Below are 19224 nucleotides of genomic sequence, written 5' to 3'. Positions count from 1 at the left end.
TGGTCCATCTGTCTGTTGTTTGTTCTCTGTCTCCTTGTTTGTAATGTGCATTTCCCCTTTTGAATAAATAAAAGTAATATAATATAGTATAATGAATAAATATCTGAAGCAGAAAATGGAAATACTCAAGGAAAGTACACCTCAGAATTGTTGAGCACAATATTTGAGGGTTAATTTTCAATACAGGCTAATCAAGATTTATAAAAGAAAAATACAAATGTACTCAACAAGCCACTATCGGCAAATGATTTAAAACAATTATTTAAAATAAGATAAATTAAACTAAAAAAGGGATATCACTGTCATGCGTATTAGTAAATGAAAATCAAAATGATCAAAGAACACTTTTATGTTGCAATGTTAAAGTGATGCTGAAAAATCAATAGGTGCTTGACTGATTAACAAGAAAACCTTTACAATTACAATGTTTGATTCACTGTTATGGTGGTTACATTTGTCTTTTGGAGGTCACCTTCTTAGGTACTGCTACAAATTCTTACATCCCTGAAAGAACAGCAACAGCAATATTTATTGTGAAAGAATGCTTTTACTTTTTGTTCTATGTTCAGCTGCTCACACAGCTGCACTCCTCCTGTGTTAACACCAGGGTGCAGTCATGCACTTGATAAAAGACAGAGGGCATCTCGATGAGGCTTTGTATGAAATTCAGGACCGTTAGAGCAGCTCGCTAACTGAGCTGAGAGGAGACACAAGCCGATAAAGAACATATTGTCGGAGGGTTCTTGGAGGCTAGATTGTGATCATAATGTAAAGCTCTGGTGATGGAGGTTGTGGGTCAACGTTATAAATATTGTCTTTGAATGTTAAAATTGATGGATGTGTGTTGATGTTTTTAAAAGGCACTGATGATAATTATTATAAAACCTCTTCTCAGTTAATTCATATGCTGATAATACCGCCTTGAGCCTGAGAGAGAAATTCTCCTTCCTAATACCCACATGAAAGTGAGATTCAGAGCTGGATGGCTGCTTTTATGTTACCTCAGATGGTGGCTCTGTGTGATGAATTATAGACAATAGGTTGAGGGCAGCCAACAGTGCATTTATGACAGATAATAAATGTGCACTGCCAAACCAAGCCAATTGAAGTGTGCCGTTCTGGAATGGAAAAAGAAAGAGAAAACGGAGTTCATAGGCAAAAATTGTGATATTGTGTCAACACTTTATTATGCATCACCACCATGCAAAAATCACTGCTATGAACTTGCTCAAAAATCAAACTAGATATATTTCACACATTTATGATTTTAGATTGGCTTGCCACTTTTCTCGCCCTCCAAAGTGACTGAGTAAAGTTTTCACGCACACTCAGAAAGTACATCAAGAGTGTGTAGGTTGCTGTGCAAGTCATGCACAGGTCTGCGTGAGAGCACTGACGCTAACAAAGGAAGCAATGGCCAATGATCTATGATCGAACCCTTAATTCATTAACCATTGATAGTAAACACAGTTTGTTCAATGCCCTTACCAGTGTAAACCTTTGAATTTTAGCTGTTTGGAAGCGTCTGTGTACCTGTCTTTTAACACACCTTCAATCCATCTAAAACTTATTTTTAATCAGCCATTTATATGTAGACATTGTACATATAGTCAGTTCAAATCTCTCTTAACCAAAATGCCTTTCCAAGCGTCAGATTAAATGAGTTTAACCTCATTTTTCCCCAGTGGACACACGTCGCATCGCTGCAGAACGAGTCGTGTTGTTAGCTACATGCTGCATCAACAGTTTGAACGAACTCCTCTGTGAGATCATCCAATCAGCTAAGGCAGTGTGCATTATTATCACCAATGTGTCAAATAAAACAAAACTATCTGATCAGTAGCAGTCGGCCTGCTTCAAAACACAAACAAAAAAAAAAATACAAAAAGCCACTTGACAGCAACAGTAAGAATGGAATAGTGATAAAATCTCTTCAGGGTAACCAGGTCAGAGTTATACATTTACAAAAGATTGCAAATTGTATCGTCAATAACTTCAACTCCAAACGTAATCTCAAGTTTCAAACATAAAGCAGATGACGAACGAAACCTTTAATCCTGGTTCGTTTCATTTAAAACTCAGAAACATGAGAATTCGAAGCTTTGCCGCCGTGTATGAACACTGTTGTCGTACACTGGCGACACAACTCATATAAAAAGGATAAAAATTAAGAAGAAGAAAGTCATGAGTTTCCTTTTATGGCACCTGTGGTATCATAGACAGCTTAGTAATTAATCTCTTTACATCAGCTCACAGTATTACTTTAAATATGTGGTTGGTTAAAAATATATATCTTCACATAAATGTAGTCTGTGGTTGGACTGAGCAATTTTTTTCTTTTTCAACTTAAAATTGTCTTCATTTCTTCAGTGCTCGGTACCGTCGGCCCAGTGTCGGCCCAGTGTTGGCCCAGTGTCCAGTGTCTTCTACTATTGTTGCGTTTCATATTGCTCACCTGTAAAGAATAAAACATTATAGCATCCATTGTAAAGCAAAGAAAGGAAAAGTAAACATCATATATTTGGTTCCTGCTTTTAAAAAAGGTGAGGATGTGTTGCTTTTCTTTGTCATCTATAATAGGAAACTGAGTTTTTGGATTTAGAGACATGGTTATTTGAAGATATTTGAAGCATTTTTCACTATTTTCTGGCCTTTTCCAGACTTCACAGAATTAAAAATTGAAACTTACCAGTAACATGGACTAACACAGTCACTGCTGCAGAGTCACCTGTATGAACGCCACCACAGCAGATACATCAGGTTAGAATCATAACGGAGAAGGAGAAATTAAACCATTCAAAATATGTCATAACGCAGCTTTCTGCTCTGATTTGTTTCCAGTCTCACCATGCACGTTTTGTCTGGTTCCTGCCTGTGCTTCATCAGCTCCTCCAAGCTGAGCTCGTCCTCCAGCTGCTGCTCCAGATCGTTGTCAAAGCTCTCATCCTCTGCAGCGCTGACCCTCCTGCAGCACAACACAGGCAGGTTAAAACAAGACAGAAGATTCAAAAACATTTATCTCTTCACAACTTTTTTGTCTCATATTCATTTCAGCATTCTTGCATATCAGCACATCTGTTATTTCTTGTGTACTGAATGTCGATGAACCTTTGTTTAAAGGTGATGAAGGGATCAGAAGAGGTTGTGGCCGACAGGTCACTGCGGCCAAAGTCTGAATCCACAGTGCTCTCAGTCTCACTTCCACCCTCTGTGGGAAAAAGAGATATGAAATCAGCTGTTGTGTAAAAAAAATTCAGGAGGACAAACATGAGCTTTTTCTGATTCATTTTGACCTGAATTGAGTTCCTTGACCAGCGATGACATTGTGCTGGTGATGGAGTCAGCAGCAATGAGCAGGTCGTTCCTCAAATTCCTCCTTGGACCTTTTAAACAAAACACAAAAAGAGAAATTTGGATATATTATTACGTCCAATTTCTAACCAGACCTAATAAATGCATGTGTTTGAGTAGGTCACCCTGAGCGAAGGCCTCCTGGACATCCCCTCCCACTCCCATGAGTGAGTCCTGAGGTGTGTGAGTCGGGGTCGTGCCGGCAGAGTCCGAGTGGATGGGTGTGGGGATTGGCCGGCTGATGGTGTGGCTGGGGGAAGAGCGTGGCGAGCCGGGACCCTGAGTCTGAAACACAAACAGACAAAATGAGTGCTGTGCCCCTGAGTTTGTTTACAGAGAAAATCATGCTTTAATACCAAGAAGACTATAAAATTATATATATAATTAAAGCAAATTGCATGAGCACATGACTATTTCACTACCAGGGGTTAAAACACTGCAACAAATCTTAATTTAATCACCAAAAAAATGCTTAATAACTCAATCTAATAGCTGTTGAAGTACTGAGAGGCTAATTTGTCCTGAAAGTCAACCACAATAGCAACACACATGTTAGAAATGCACAATATGTTGAGTCGCTAAACAGTTTTTGCTTTCAACACGGAATTATTCATATTTAACATGCTATTAGAACAGATTTCCTCCATGAAATATTCCAACCATGCCCACAAACCAAACCACGAGCTTTTATCTTGTCTGGTAAACACAATGAATTTCTAAATTGTGTTGGAAAAAGTTTTTAGTTTTTAGGGTGCTTGTTTTTTGGATAAAATTTTCAGCCGACGTAAGTATTTGCTTCAAACATGCTTCCAAGTTTCAGTCTCTTTAAGCCTTCGATTTTTCAAACTTACGCCTCGTCTCCGCTCCTCCTCCAGCTGAAAAAAACAATATTTTAAGGCTCATAAAACCATAAGTATTTCTGGGGGGGGGGGAAATCCAGTGGGTGCATGATGAGAATGTGGCTTCCTCATTCAAGTTTAATGGATTAACATGGATCTTTTTGGGTTAATAAAAAGATTATCATATCTTTCTCAGAGAGAAGATGACATGCTGTCTTGTAGGGTGCCATGGAGGATAATTCCAAACTCGGTATCATGTTCTCAAACGGTCTGTCTGGACTCTTGTCTGGCACTTTGAGACACATTAACATATTAATTACATTAGCATATTTAATCAATGCCATATTTCAATTTGACTAACTGACATTGACGTCAGAGGACACGTTCATAACAATCAATAACTTATTTAATTCTTACAAGATTAGAGTCTGGTACCGCTTTACCACTAAATAATGATTTTACTTTATATTATTACTATATCTTGCCTATATTCAAAATAATAATAATAATAATAATATAAAATAAAGAAATTAAATGCTTTTTTCTCATCTATAGATAAGACTCTTTAATTAAATATGCTAATATATTGTACCTTTACGTTTTTAAGTTTAGAAAAGAAAAGATTACAACGCTAGAATCTTAAGGGCGCCCTCCAATGGACATTTTGGGTAATTTCTGACGTGTCCTTGTGTAAAGTGCAGTGTTTGCTTTCCATCAGCCACAGCTGGAAGGAAATGTAAAACAAGGCCCATTCATCATCAGGCCATGTTGCTCACCACCTGCATCAATATCAGAAAGAACACATACAAGCTGCAGCACATGTCCGTGTAGTTTTATATAAACATGTAAAGACAATCTTCAGCATAATTGATTCTGGCTAAGACGGACATGTAAAAAAAACAACACATCTGTATTGTTCCCCACAGGAAATAGAGTGTGTGTGTCCTCCTTCAGTAATCATGGAGGAGACTTCATCTGTATGTGACTACTGTGCAGTGAGAGAGATGAGAGACACGTCGCCGGTACCTTGAGAAGCATCATTAGCTGCTCCAGCTGCACCATGAGTTCCCTGCGACTCTCCTGCAGACTCGACATTCTTTGTTCCAGCTCATCTTTGCGTTGCCTGACAGAGGAAACAAGTTGTACAGTGCGAAGACACCTTAACGTCACGTCAGTGGAAAAACAAGGAGGAAGACATCACGAGCATCTGCGGTTTGCAACATATGTTGTTTGTTTGCTTTGTAAAACGACAGGTAATCACAGAAGGTAGGTTCTACCGCAGCCTGAGCTAAACTGGGACCACACACTGCAGTGGGACGGGTGGAGTTAGCAGAGTTACCTGAGAAGACGGAGCTCCGCCAGCAGAGTGGGGTTCTGCTGACCCTTGTCAGGGGGCGGCTGGGAGGCCTCCTCGTGCTGGACCCGCAGCCGCTGGATTTCCTGCAGGATTTCTCTGGTGACGAGCACAAACATATGCAAATACATATTTCTGACATACTTTGTCTAAATGACCCTCGGTCAACACAAAACTTGGGGAGGCAGCATTTTGCTACAATGCTACACATATTTAGAACAACCTGCCTGGTTATCATACACATATACACACAATCTATATCTAACTATGTTTAAATCTGAACAGAAAACTGACATAACTGAGGTTTTTTGGTCACTTGGTTCACATAAAAGCTGTTAATACAACATAACCTTGTTTATACATTTGTTAATTTTTTTCCAATGCACAAGATGACAGACATTTGCTGTTCCATTCAATGTTAAGTCGTCTTACCCGTAATTTTTTTTCTTCGACTTTTATTGTTTTACGCTATTTGAATTTGGTACAAAATGTTCTTAACAAAAATGACCTTATCTTGCTTGTCCACTATTAATTGATCTAAATTTCAAATATAAACAGTTCCTAATCTTCTTGAAAATGTTGATATGTAATGAGGAAATTCAGCTAATAACTAATTGTTTTTTTCAGTAATGGATGTTTTCGGGTCAGAATTTATTTTTGTGGTGGAATTTGTGTAGAGACAGAGAGAAGAAGTGAACAGCATCACAGCGGCAGTCATCCCTCACCTGTTTTTGCTCTCCAGCTCGGCAATGAGCTGCCTCTGCTGTTTGTTGGCATCCAGAGAGTAGGGGAGGTCTGTGGGGATCCGCTGCTGTTGAGCCTGTCGGTGAAACCAAGCAGGAGATGTCACGTGACCTGGCAGTTACCTCTGGATGATGTCACCCCCGCTACCTTATCTCACGTCTCACAGGGGGAACAAAACGGTTAAGTCACCAGACATCCATCAAGAGCCGATCCGAGGATACGTCTGCTTAGAAAAGATCACCACCTGTAAATCCCCTTTTTCATCTCAGCAATAAAACAGACCGAAACCCCCAAAGGTGGAGTAGCAGCGTACGTTAAACCCTTTTCTCATCAAGGACAGATTTTTGGCTCTGAACAGTGATAAAAGATGCCACGATATGATGTGTGCAATAAATGTCATATATATATATATATATATATATATATATCTCACCGCAGCATCAGCAGCCAGTCTAGCAGCATAGCGGGCGATGAGACTGTGCTCTTCATCTTGATGGTTACTGGTCTCGAGCAAACTGATCAAGAGGAAAATAGAGATGGGAGTCACAACGCGACACAGTTAATAACACACAGCGAGATCAAATATGCAGGAAATTATACAAAAAAAAGAAATCCAAGAAAGTTTATTTTTGTTGAAGAGTCTGATTAATCAGAAGAAGCTTCAGAAGTCGTTCTGTGGCGGCCGAGGCCTCAGTCATCATGCTGAGCTTCTTATGTAAAACCACAAGAGCAGGAATGAAGATGATCTGTTATATGAAAGTGGAGGTGGAGTAATCACTCGCTTTGTATTTAAATGACAGACAGACACACAGACACACACACACAGACAGACAAGTAGTAACTATGGTTGAGGTTAGAGTAAGTCTCCAGGAAGTATAAGTCAAAGTAATGCTCTCTGAAGTCATGGAGATACCACTGTGTGTGCGTGTTTGTGCTGGTGGTGATGTTGGGTTTAGTGGTTAACTATAACACACGTAGACAAAAATGATAGATGGCATTTAATCATCACTGACACACACACACACACACACACACACACACACACACACACACACACACACACACACACACACACACACACACACACACACACACACACACACACACACACACACACACACACACACACACACACACACTTTTCATGTTGCTGAGGAAATTAGCATTGATGCCTCAAAGGGGAGAGAAGATACAATGCTCTCATTAATATGCAGCATCTACAGATCAAACAAACCAGACACGTTTCAGAAATGATTTTGTATGGAGGAAAATTGCAGCTAAAAGGTGCCAATTAACAAACTAATCTGCCCTGAGGATTGGAGTGATATAACCTAATGGGACAAATAAGACAACAACGCTTACATTACATGCTAAACTGTGGCCATATATACCTGTATTTAATATTGGAATCAAATCTACATTTTCCTCTTGATACCATTTTGGACACAAACAGTTATGAAAAAGAGGCTGAATGGAAATAATGTGCTGACAGAAGTGTCAGAGGTCGAGGTCCCTACTCTGACAACATGCAGCGTTAGGCCTGTAACATCCAGAGTGAAGTTAGATCAGGGGGAAGGAGTGGCGAGGTGGCGGTTCAGCAGAGCACATAGTTTCCACTGGCGTCTGGCAAACACAGCAGAACACACCAACTAACCATGATCTGGGGTTGTTTTGGAGCAGATTCACATAGAGGCCAATCAGAACATGTTCGTCAGCAAGTCTATCGGCAACATCGAGGTTGTAGTTCAACCTGGAACAGTGGCAGGGTTTCACAGAACATAAAACAGAACGTTACACAGGTGACAACAGAGGTACGGGGGACGAGGGGAAAGCTGAGAGAGAGGACAACAAAAGAGAGGAGGAGGAGGAGAGTGGCTGGCAAAGCAGCCTTTCATGGGTGACTAGAGAGGAACAAGGCCATATTATGTTTGGGAGAGACCCTGCCGATGAAGGCCGGGAGCACGATTAAGGACATGCCCATGAACTCTACGAGCTGCATGCACTGTTTACCTTCTACAAGCATCAATCACTCAGTGCTCTGTTATTAAAACTATTATATTTAAGTCAAACAATAAAGAGTCTTTCCACCTTCTCCACCTGCATCACACACAGCTGTAATGTAGCAGCCATGCCAACCAGCATCTCTATAAACAGATTCTACATCTGAATATGATGAGATTTGGGGGCCGGACGCCTTCTGGTTTCCTTCTGGATTTATAGTTTGACCAATCACGTTTAAAACAGGCACAACACATTGACTGAAATACATTGGCTATATGCAGATAGCGGTTAATGGAGAATAGCCAAAATGTCGTCTATAGCGACGACACCTACAAAGAGTATCGCCGTTTGCGTTTCGTCTACACCGGAGGCCCCAAAATATTGTCTGTTGCCCCCAGAGGCCAATTCCTCATCAGATGAGAGTTGATTTACTCCAAGATGCCCATCATGGAGGAGCACAAAATAATTAGTCAGAATTAGAAATAGAAAGGTCAAGGTCTGTCTGTCCAATATAAAAAAAGAAAATCCCGACTGGTCAGACAAGAGAAAGAGGTTGTGTCCGAAATCACTCACTCATTCACTCCTCCCTACTCATTGTATATCTTACAGAGTGTATTTTCCAAAATAATCTGTAAAGTTAAGGAATGATCTACTTTACATGTTTGTCAGAATGAGCAACACTTTTTAAGCTACACAGTCATAGTGCAGCTTTAACAAAAGCCTGCATTAAAGTTTGGGGCACTGGGGAAAATGACAGACAGAAGCTAAAAGTCAGGTTGGCATCACTCGGTTTTGATTTTGACGAAATCTTTTTCAAATGTCAACATCACAAGTCCTCCACCTTTATAACGCCACCGTATTAAATTGGTGGACTGTCCCTTTAACTGTATATTTCAGGGCTCTTTAATAAACTTGATTTGTATGTTACGGAATCTTATCAGGTTTTATTCAGTCACTGCTATAAAATACTAACCAGTGGACTTCCAGAGGGCACATCACCTGAGAGCTTTGTAGTATATCAGCTCGCAGGCTTTGCAAACAGGAGCCTCAGTGTACGATGCTCTGACATGCACATCAAGAACAACCTGCAGAACAGCGATCACTCATCACATCATCCGTATGTTTTTATATACGTTATGAAAGGATGTAGTGTTCCGCTCTCTTCATCAAAAGCAGGTGCAGGGCAACTCAAAGATTTCTTTAAAACTTCCAAAATACATAAACCGCAACTGAAAAAAGGGTGAAATCCCGTTTCATGTGAACAGGTCAAATCTATTCACATGAGTTTGGGAATTTATACATTTTAGGTGCTTTAACTTAGAAAACTGGCAGTTAGACTTCCCCATTTGTGTGTGATTGAAAAGAAAGATAATAGACCCGCTAAACTAATGGCCAGCGATCTTTATGATGCATGCTTCATCTAGCGTCTTCGAAACAGCCCCTCGAGTACAACTTTATAAGCCCCTGGTTTCCTTAGGATGATAAGCACTCTAGTTTATGCCCTATGATTATTATCTATATTAGTTCACGCATGCATTTCGACTACAAAAGCATTCTGGTGTGCACACCTGTGTCACTTACCCTCTCCCTTTGAACAGATACGGAGCAGTCCCAGTCAAGGGCTTTCTTTGCTCAACATCATTATTCTTGCTGTAAGGCAAGCCATTTACATTCAGGGCCAGGAAACCACAAAATAAAAGCGAACGCACACACACACGCACATTCTCTCTTTCTCTCTCTCTCTTACACACACACTACGAGAAAATAAAGACAGTGTGGGTCACAGAGTCTACAGGACATGTGGCCTTCAGGGAGCACGGCAAACTGAAAAGAGCTGTTGTAAAAATCCAGGACATCCATTGTTCCTGCTGTCTTACTCACTTTTTGGTGGAGTAAGGGTTCCCTGATGTCGGCATGGAGTGGGACAGCGAGTGGTCGTTGGTGATGTTCACTGGTCTTGGTGGCCTAGAGAGGGAAATAAAATATTACTTATACTTAAATAAAATTGTAAAAATGCTGTAAGGAAAAGCTTTTGTCTTTTTGTGAATTACTAGGGATCTCCGAAAGAATATTTCATTAGATAACTTTCTGTACATGTAACAGAAGGTGGCAACAAAGTGGGGATATAATTAGTCAACAATGAAAACGTGCAATGAACTGAGGAACGGACGAGCGGATCAACAAACACAGCAAGTGCTCGGATAGGAACTAATGATGGACAGTGTGGGGACACTAGGAGGGATGGCACTGTGATTAGCACAATGAGCACAAAGGATGTAAATTGAACAAAATGTACAAAAATACATTTTGCGGTGCGTCAAATAATCAAAACAAACTCACCACGTGTCTCTATTTTGAGGAAAGTAAAAAAAACAAGGAAGGAAATGAACGTAATTTATTACAATCAGCTCATTTTTTGAATTTACCAAAATATGAGGAAAATAAATTCAAGGAAATTAACCTTTTTTTTAATGAATTTACCAAAAACACTAAAAGGAAACTTACTGGAGTCAGACTGGCAAAATAAAAACATCTCATCACAGATATGTGATTGTGCGTCTATTGAAAACTACAGTAAAGAAATGCCAAATATGTGTGTGCAGTGAAGTTGACAACGCAGAGTTTGCCCACTAGAGTGTATTTTTCAACTGTAAAATATATTTATCTAATAAGTATTGAGCTTGAGCCTGTACAGCAACTGGCTGCTGTATCATTTGGAATATTCAAAGTTCAACATTAAATTTAATTATTGAAAATTTGGATGTATATGATGTTTTTATTCCCTCTGGTGTGTTATAGTTTCTTTTTTTTTTGTAGGTCAGCAAATTTAAAAAGCCCAAAGTCTGCAGTAAATGGAAATCCTCTCCCCCACAGAGATCACAGTTACTCCTGAAACGCCTCGTCGGTACTACGGCCGATACCTCTGCATCATCGTGATGTCATGTGACCTGCATTTTCTGAACATTAGAGCACGTAAACCTTTTCAAGTGCTCAACTAAATTAAAACTATGAACCTGAATATGCAAAATGTCTCCTTTAAATTTTACAGAATAAACATTGAAAAAGTAGCTGTAGCAGCAGCAGAAGGGACTTTGTGTTCTAATACCTATTTTAGCCTTTAACAGACAGTGAACTATAAAGTGTGTGTTGTTTCATCATTTATAAAGGAAACAGAAAACATCAGTCAAGTGAATGAAAAGGTAGCAGCAGCATTGCAGATTACAATCATTCCCAAGGCTATAATTAAGCCTCATTGATCAGTGGAACCAATACTTGACACTCAGGGGGAGCTACAGGATAAATCTCAGCTGGGGGTTGAAATCAGGGGCCCTGAAAATAACACACCTCTCTGATTCCTCTCTTTCTGTGCTATGGAGAATTAAAAGAGAGGAGGTGAACTTACACAATGTGAGCTAGGTTGAGAGGTTTCTCTGGCGTTTCGAGGAACATGGCGTGAAGAGGCTCTCTGCTGGAGGCACAGCTCAGTGACTTACTGAGGGCGCGGGACAACTTCTTAGCAGGGGATTTCTGGGGAGAAACACAGGAGTCAGGCACAGATTCTGAGGACGTGCAGAAGCTAATGTCTTCTTAGACGACGCAGCGGCGTCATGGCAGCAGCGCCGTCACCTGCGTCGCAGCATTTGCCGTCGCTCACGTTGCGGTGAAGCGGAGCGAAAATAGCCACAATGACTGGTCCAGTGCAGACACACCCCCTCCCCTCCTCCTCCTTACCCATGACGTATACTCCTTCATTTGGTGCTGGTTGCTATGGGAACCGCTGGCATGCCCCCTCCAGAAGCAGTCCTGACAGAGCTGGTAATTATGACATTGCTGGCAGCGGTAGCGGAAGCCCATCATACTCTCAGTATGGCAGTAGGAGCACTCGACCGGGTGAAAGACTGCAGGGAGGAGAGGAGGGGTCAGATACACAAACGCACGCATCAACACGCACACACACACGCACATAAACAGATGTGACGGCAACCCAGATATTTTGCACGTAGCAGCGAGTGAGTAGAGGATTAATTTCGATTAATTTAAGGACAGATGTGCAGGGATATGGAGCCTGTTCTGATGATACAACATCCGTTGACTTTTAACAAACACGCACGAATCAACACAAGAAAACTGAAGATGTGTAAAGATGTCACAGTGTTTTATCTGCTCACAGGGAGGTGGCCTGTAATGATGAGTGCATCACAAACACGCCCAAGCACTCACGCACAGTGTGTGAGGTCCCTATGGAGTGTCTTCACTGGGTGTGTGTGTGTGTGTGTGTGTGTGTGTGTGTGTGTGTGTGTGTGTGTTTTGTGCATGTGGTTACTCAAGATTATGATGCAAAGCTGAACTTCTCGGCCGTGCTAGCTTTCCCTCCCAGTTTATAAATATTCCGTGTGCCGTCTTACCGTTCTCCACGTTGGCCAGCCGATGCATGAGTGGAAACCACACCAGACACTGAGGGGGCGGGTCTGACATCAACGTATCGAGGAATGTGTTGAGGGAGACCTTTTTCTGTTGGTAAGAGATTCACCCACAACGTCAATGCTAAAACAATCACACATCCACCAAAGCATCGCACTCTGTGGTTAGACGGTCCTCACCTGCTGTGCAAAGCAGGTTCTTGCAGCTTGTTCTGTGTAACCGAACGAAGGTCCCTCAAAAACCGCCATGGGTAACTTGAGAACCTCCCTCAGGAACTGGTCAAACTGTGCGTACACCATTATTCCAGCGGAATCCGATATCTGTGAAAAAATATCTGGGAACAGCGCGGGGAGACATTACACAAACGAATCAAACTAATTGCCACCACAGTCGGCTAATTATAACATTACACAATGCAATTATCCCACTTATTTGTGAAAACAAATCAAAGTAAAGCAGTTATTCAAATCAGACGTTATAAGACACCAGCAACACGGACCTCCTCTTTTTCTTTCATAAACTATTGGTAGTGCACCCACAGATTTAGGAGATTATGTAATAAACCAAATCTTTCGGAAAATTAATAATGACTTCTCCCCTGATAACCCAGCACTTCCTCTCCTCTGCAGAAAGAGAGGCAGAAAATACAGCTACAAGAAGTTTGTATTATAAATTCCAATGCAATACATTACTTAGACTAGAAGAGTGTGAACTTTACAGAGACAATTGGCTGATTTATTGCAGGTAAGAGTGTTGATTTTAATTTTAATTGTTCACAATTAAAAGCAAAATAAGGATTTGTTGTGTTGCTTACATCTTAATTTATCCAGAATCTTCCCACCACAGACAGTTGCTATGGCCATCTTCACGACAAAGACAGGTACTTGGCCGTGGCCCTCCCTATAAAAAGAGGAAAAACATTTAACATTATGGTCAGAGTCTTTTAAATTAAACCGTTAATGTTTATGATGTGGTGAATTCAGCAGTTTTTGACACAACCTTTAAAAAAAAAAAAATTGAATTACAGCCATCAACGTCTTAAAAAATGTTTCCCCCTCCACTCTTCACCAGTATGGTGTTACAATATTTAAAATTTTAAGGTAAATAGTCTGTATTTTCACTGAAGACACATGAGAATCCCTCTGCACACTCCACTAGCTCACATCAAATCCCCAGACGTGAAAGTACACAACCAGCCGCCGACCGTCATGTGACGGGTTACTCACGGGTCGTAGGCTGCCAGGAGGAAGTTGAACAGCAGGCTGATGGACTGCTCCACGTTGATCTGGTGCGTGGTGGGCATGCGTTTGTTCAGCTGGTACAAAATGGTGGACAGTACCATCTCCAGGCGAGCCACGGAGAGCTCAGCGGTGAGGTCCATGGTGTTGAGCCCGTTCTCTCGGAAAGCCTCGATCACATTCCAGATATCAACCAGGTGCACTGGAGAGCAAAGAGAGAAACAGCAAATCAACATTTTCATTGGGGGGGGGGAAGAAATTAACAGAGTCGTGTAGTTAGAAATGCTTCATACTCACGGTTACATTTCTTCTGCACAAATCTGAGTTTGCAAGCTGTTCTGTATGTTGACAATCGGATGGAATCCAAGTCGTGGGCCCCTGAGGAAGAAGTTATCATTACAAATGGTGAATCTATCCAACAAGCAAAATATTAACTTTGTAGTGGGACTGCATGGAGGCCCGGAGTGTTCAAGACAATATGAAATAAAAGTATCATTAACTTCAATCATTTAATATAACAATTTAATTGCAAAACAGTAATTTTTTAAAGTCCATCAAATGTTTCTTTATCATGTTTCTGTCTTAAGATATCAGTTTATTGTATTTCGCTTTTCTTATAATAATAATAATTATAATAATAATAACAATATTTTTCATAGCCCCTTTCAAAAGGACCCAAGGTCGTAAACATATTTAAGGGAGAAGGACATTTTCTTATGATGCTATTTTACCCAAAACCCTTTCATTTCATTATGTCAGTTTTCATCACTAAGTCTGTGTCTTTGATTGGCTTTGATTAGGTTTGAATGAGCAGGCAGCTAATTTAATAACTGCCTTTCCTTTAGTTTTGACTGGCAGACTAACTGTTTGTAAATTTGTTATCCATTCAGTTCATTTTATTCTGACAGGAAATGTTGCAACGTGTTCCAAAGCTTTGGAGTGTCACTGTCAATTTGACTTCACAAACACAGCAAACAGATTTGTTTTCTGTTTTCACAAAGGTGTTCTAGGGCCAGTGTTTTTATTTTCCCGCTGTGAGCAGCTCCTCCATTTCCTTTGCCCGTTGCTCTGTGATGTGTCCATCAACAGCACATCCAGAAGATTAAACGTTTTTTGGTGTTAGTTAACTTTATACTTCATTTTTACCACTTAAAAATTATCCAAAAATTTGAGTCAATATGAAACTTACAGCTTAGAATTGATTTGACTGTGTAGAACTGGAGCAGATTTGAAAAAAATAATTGTAAGACATGGCAATTTGAGATAAAAACACTTCTTACAAAATGAATAAAGTATAAAATGACCTTTAGACTTGTTTTGGAGATGAAATAGTACATAAACACAATAACAAAGTTACTATGATCTAATTTACTAAGGCTCTGTGTATAAATAGAACTGAGTCTTCATTAATGTTACTAACACCCGTGTTTACATATGATTACAGGCTGAAATAGCTGCAGAGAAAAAGGTCAATTAACTCTGTTATTGTAAAAAGAACAATACGAGTAAAAAACCTAATAGTAAAACTTTGAAAAAATAGAAGAAGACATAACAGTCTGATTTCACATTGTGTGAATAGTGGGAGAGCGTGAGGTCAAACTGGAGGCCTGTCTGTCAGTGTTAAAGATCCATCTGCTTGGCTCTGGTGGAGACGCTCGTCTTTGCTCGACATGAAAGTTACAGAGAGGAATTTGCCATTTTTATGTTCAGTGCGTAAAACAGCCGGGGATAGATCACACTGAGCTGCAGTGGCTCAGAGCACTTACTCATCTCAACAAACAGTTGCCTTCGATCTGCCATGTTGTCACCTCTCCGCCCGCTGTCTTCAATCATTCTGCTCAGGAAGAGAGGAAAGTAAAGTCAGAGCATGTGGGACCCTGTTATTTACAGAAAAAGATCCAACTGAAGACATTGCTCAATCACTGAATGTGCACCTCGACTTAATTCCTGCTTCATTCACAACATCTTAGTAAGATTTGTTACCACATAGGTAGTTAGCTAGTTAGATGTACATGCTAACATTTGCGGCTTACATTAAAGCAGTTAAACCCTTCTCCTCTTTTTTCATTGGTTTTGATAACCTGTGAAAAAGGACATCACAATTCAAGAATCTTTATGTGAAGAAAGTAGAAAAGCTCTGACAATAACACCAAGCACAACGTTTCAACATTTGGAGGAATCTAAATCTAACAGGCCTTGCTGTGTCAAGTCATGTTTGCTAAACTATGGTTGGACTGTTTGAGGTAAGAGGTAAAAGCACCTGAGTGACTGATATGCACAACAACAGGGTGGTGGTGGTGGGGGGCTTACTGTGCCACACATTGGGCCGTGTGGGTCCACATAACTAGTTAATTCGGCCCTGGGGAGGACTTAAGTAAGCAAAGGACAAGACTTTCAAAAGGGGCAAAGCAGCAGAGAGAATGCTCACACCATGCCTCGCTGCACAATGTCTGAGGCAATCTAATACACCTAGTCATGTGGTTTGTTGCCATGGCAGCAAAGATCCCAGCCACTCCGTTCGTAAAAACATAGCCCTGGTTCCCCCCCACAACACACACAACACACACACACACCTCCCACTGCAGACAAGTTAAGTTTGCAGAGGAAAGTTTTGAGCGCTAGGAAGTATCTTGTATGAGATAGCGCTCGGTGGGTTGATAGTTGAGAGCCCAGTGGCACATATGGCTCGAAAACACTTTTTCTGCAAGACAATCATTCAGGCATGCGATTTCAAATTACTGACAGTAATTGGTGGGATGTAAATATTATGCTGCAGAGACTAGTGGTGCAGAAATCTGAATAAGCCTGGAAACAACAGTGCACTTTATTCTTTTGCTATCCTCCCTCTGATTTGAGTCAGTACAGGCACTCAGTTACTGAGCTCTATGAATCTTTGAAATCCACTTTAAGAGGGAAAAGATTAGGCTAATACGTTAACCTGGATTTTCAGGATCAAGTCCAGCATTTCAGGAGATCACCTCACAACACAGGATTAATGGCACGTTATCCTGACAAGACAGAACGTCCACATATGAGAATGCCTGCAGGTTTATATCATAATGTGATGTAGCAAATGACAGGTTTGGAATAAAGCAAATATTAAAGTGGTGATTCATCATTTAAGGAAACATGAATGCACCTACAACAGTAAACAGCAGTTTCAGATGTATACACAGCAGTGACAGGCCACTGCCCATTGTAGTCCAGTATCATCTTGAAAGTAATGTCTACGCGAGCCCATTCATCACCTGCAGAGTGAATGAACGGACAAATGTATGATATTTTAAAGATTAACACTGATATCCTTCTCCACGTCATAAACAAACACCTCCCGAGTGCCAGCTCCGTGACCTTCTGCGGTCGGAGTCTCAGAAATAACTGAGATTGATACAATCTGTTGCAGATATATTAAACCAGCGGAGCCAATAGGAACTGTGGCGATAGCGAAGGGAATGAAATGATCAACATACCTTTCATAAAGCACCATGGTAGCAGCCCTCCCTTTTCTGAGCCGAGGTTAGTTCACCTTCTAGAAACAATTGTCCACAACCACTTCCTGACACCAAAAAGTGGCCCAAACGGACGGGCCCGAGCAAGATATCTGAAATTAGAAACTGTCAGCGAGGATACAGCCTGTGCCGCCTCTATCTTTAACTACGAATGAGAAGGCTCGACATTCTTGTACAGCTTTACTGACTCTCTAGTTGCAGACCCCAAACCTCATTCCTGGCATGTGCCCAGCAAACATTACTCTCTCTCTCTCTCTCTGTGTGGCACTGTCACAACTGGCAACATTGGATAAAATAACTGCCCTTAAAAGAGCAAATCCTCATTTACCATTGGCACAGCAGAGAAACTGGTGGAGCTAAACGCTGCCAAAACCGAACCAAGACTCTCACAGGCACGACTCGCTCCAGCTTTGGTCTTCTGTTGGGCCAAAATATACAACGAGGTTTCAGGCCAGCAACAAAAATGTGCCTTATTAGTCAGTTATTTATATTATGAATCTATTTCTGTAGCGGCTCAATAAAACACGGAGGACAGTGCTGCTAATGTATGTTCTCCCTGGTGAACTCGGAGCGGATTGTCATGCAACATATCCAAACACAAGCACTTACTTGAGTTACACGGCAATCTGTGTTTGGCCGGCTCGGTACAGTACATCGCAGCTGTTGCCACTGATTGGGCCAGAGTTATTTTTACATCATAAGACCGTAAACTGCTGTGGCCTCTGAATCCCATTCCCCGACAGGAGGAATAATAATAAAAACACCACTGACTTATTAGGGTAAACCAGCTGCCGTTGCTGGAGTAGATGCTGTGTAGGTAGTGAAACTATCTGGTACCAGACAGGGATGTCTGCTGGAGGGCCCTCTGCTCTCTGTCGCCTGCTGCTGATCACCATGGTTTCGGCTGCAAAAAGGCCAAAACTTTGGGAGCCCTGTGTGCAGCTACTAATTTGTAGTTGCAGGTGCCATTGAGTTTGTTGCACAAACTAAAACAATCTGAGAAAATATTAGAAACACAAGACTGTGTAGAAAATACTGTATATCTGACTGTGCAAAATGTGTGATGTGTTACCCAGCACTGATAAACTCTGGAAGAGATGTAGTCCTGAGAATAGTAGTGTCAAGTTGCACCGTGAACAATGAGGAAACATGTACAAACCACCACATTAACACTGACCAAACAGAACAGGGCAGCCAGACAGGCAACAGGCACCTTGTGGTACAATGTTCGGCTCAGGCGTCACCTGTCACGCTGTAGAGAAACACCTGTATGGACGAGAGACAAAGCTCCCACCGTCACACACACACACACACACACATCTGCCCGCAAACTGCGACTCCGGTCACTGCGTTTGAAATCCTTGAAACTTGAAACTCATTTTCACCCGCAGGGACAAAGTAGGTGAAGGTCGCTGCTGTGCCGCCGGTGCCAGATCCTCCGGCAGCTGCAGCAGCAGCACTTGCAACAAGACTTACCACAATGAATTTCGAGGCATGTCATTCAACATCCCTGTGTTTGTTTCACTCCGAGGTGGGGTGGGGGAAGAAATCCCGTCAGCGGCTCGCGTCGTGTCCACGCACTGCGGGGCGATCAGGGCTTCTTCTTCTTTGGTGTGTTTCGCTGCTGCATCGCTGCACGAAGCGGCCGCTCCGCCGCCGCTCGATCCACGCACAGCTCGTGTTGTGGAAATTTGCTGGCAGCGCGCAGACGGACTGATCTGAGAACAGGCTGCGTTCACCTCCACTGTGTGGCCTGCACCATGACG

The 19224-nt window shown here is 41.4% G+C and overlaps 1 protein-coding gene across 12 annotated transcripts; it reads right to left on the bottom strand.

The window, feature by feature from the left end:
* Window positions 1-1162: 1162 nt before the first annotated feature.
* On the bottom strand, window positions 1163-19224 carry dtna (dystrobrevin, alpha). 12 transcript variants are annotated; one of them, XM_035171204.2, is made up of 25 exons: window positions 17420-18002; window positions 16888-16957; window positions 15716-15783; window positions 14247-14327; window positions 13938-14151; window positions 13526-13611; window positions 12891-13045; window positions 12696-12801; window positions 12022-12188; window positions 11693-11817; window positions 10630-10638; window positions 10171-10254; window positions 9871-9939; window positions 7943-8038; window positions 6722-6803; window positions 6270-6364; window positions 5530-5643; window positions 5217-5313; window positions 4203-4226; window positions 3477-3636; window positions 3294-3383; window positions 3109-3208; window positions 2848-2965; window positions 2690-2728; window positions 1163-2455 (listed from the first exon to the last, which is right to left on the bottom strand). In XM_035171204.2, exons 3-24 carry the CDS (start codon window positions 15780-15782, stop codon window positions 2711-2713), a joined length of 2157 nt encoding a protein of 718 aa, XP_035027095.1. In that variant the 5' UTR covers window position 15783; window positions 16888-16957; window positions 17420-18002; the 3' UTR covers window positions 1163-2455; window positions 2690-2710. The 12 variants fall into 12 exon arrangements, with proteins under 12 accessions (XP_035027095.1, XP_035027094.1, XP_035027091.1 ...); XM_035171203.2 differs by lacking the exons at window positions 16888-16957; window positions 17420-18002 and adding an exon at window positions 18935-19224; XM_035171200.2 differs by lacking the exon at window positions 16888-16957 and having other exon boundaries at window positions 17420-18001.

This window comes from Hippoglossus stenolepis, chromosome 11, assembly GCF_022539355.2.
Source record: "Hippoglossus stenolepis isolate QCI-W04-F060 chromosome 11, HSTE1.2, whole genome shotgun sequence".
NCBI lineage: Eukaryota > Metazoa > Chordata > Actinopteri > Pleuronectiformes > Pleuronectidae > Hippoglossus > Hippoglossus stenolepis.
The sequence above is the reverse complement of the archived record's forward strand: the minus strand, read 5'-3'. Positions and strand labels throughout refer to the sequence as shown.

What these genes read in the sequence shown, in the direction of transcription:
- dtna (XM_035171200.2), bottom strand. An exon ending in GATTCTGGATAAATTAAGAT is followed by an intron (nt 13,046 to 13,525) that starts GTAAGCAACACA and finishes CGCTGTTCCCAG; the next exon opens with ATATTTTTTCACAGATATCG. An exon ending in AGCTAATGATGCTTCTCAAG is followed by an intron (nt 4,227 to 5,216) that starts GTACCGGCGACG and finishes TGTTTTTTTCAG; the next exon opens with CTGGAGGAGGAGCGGAGACG.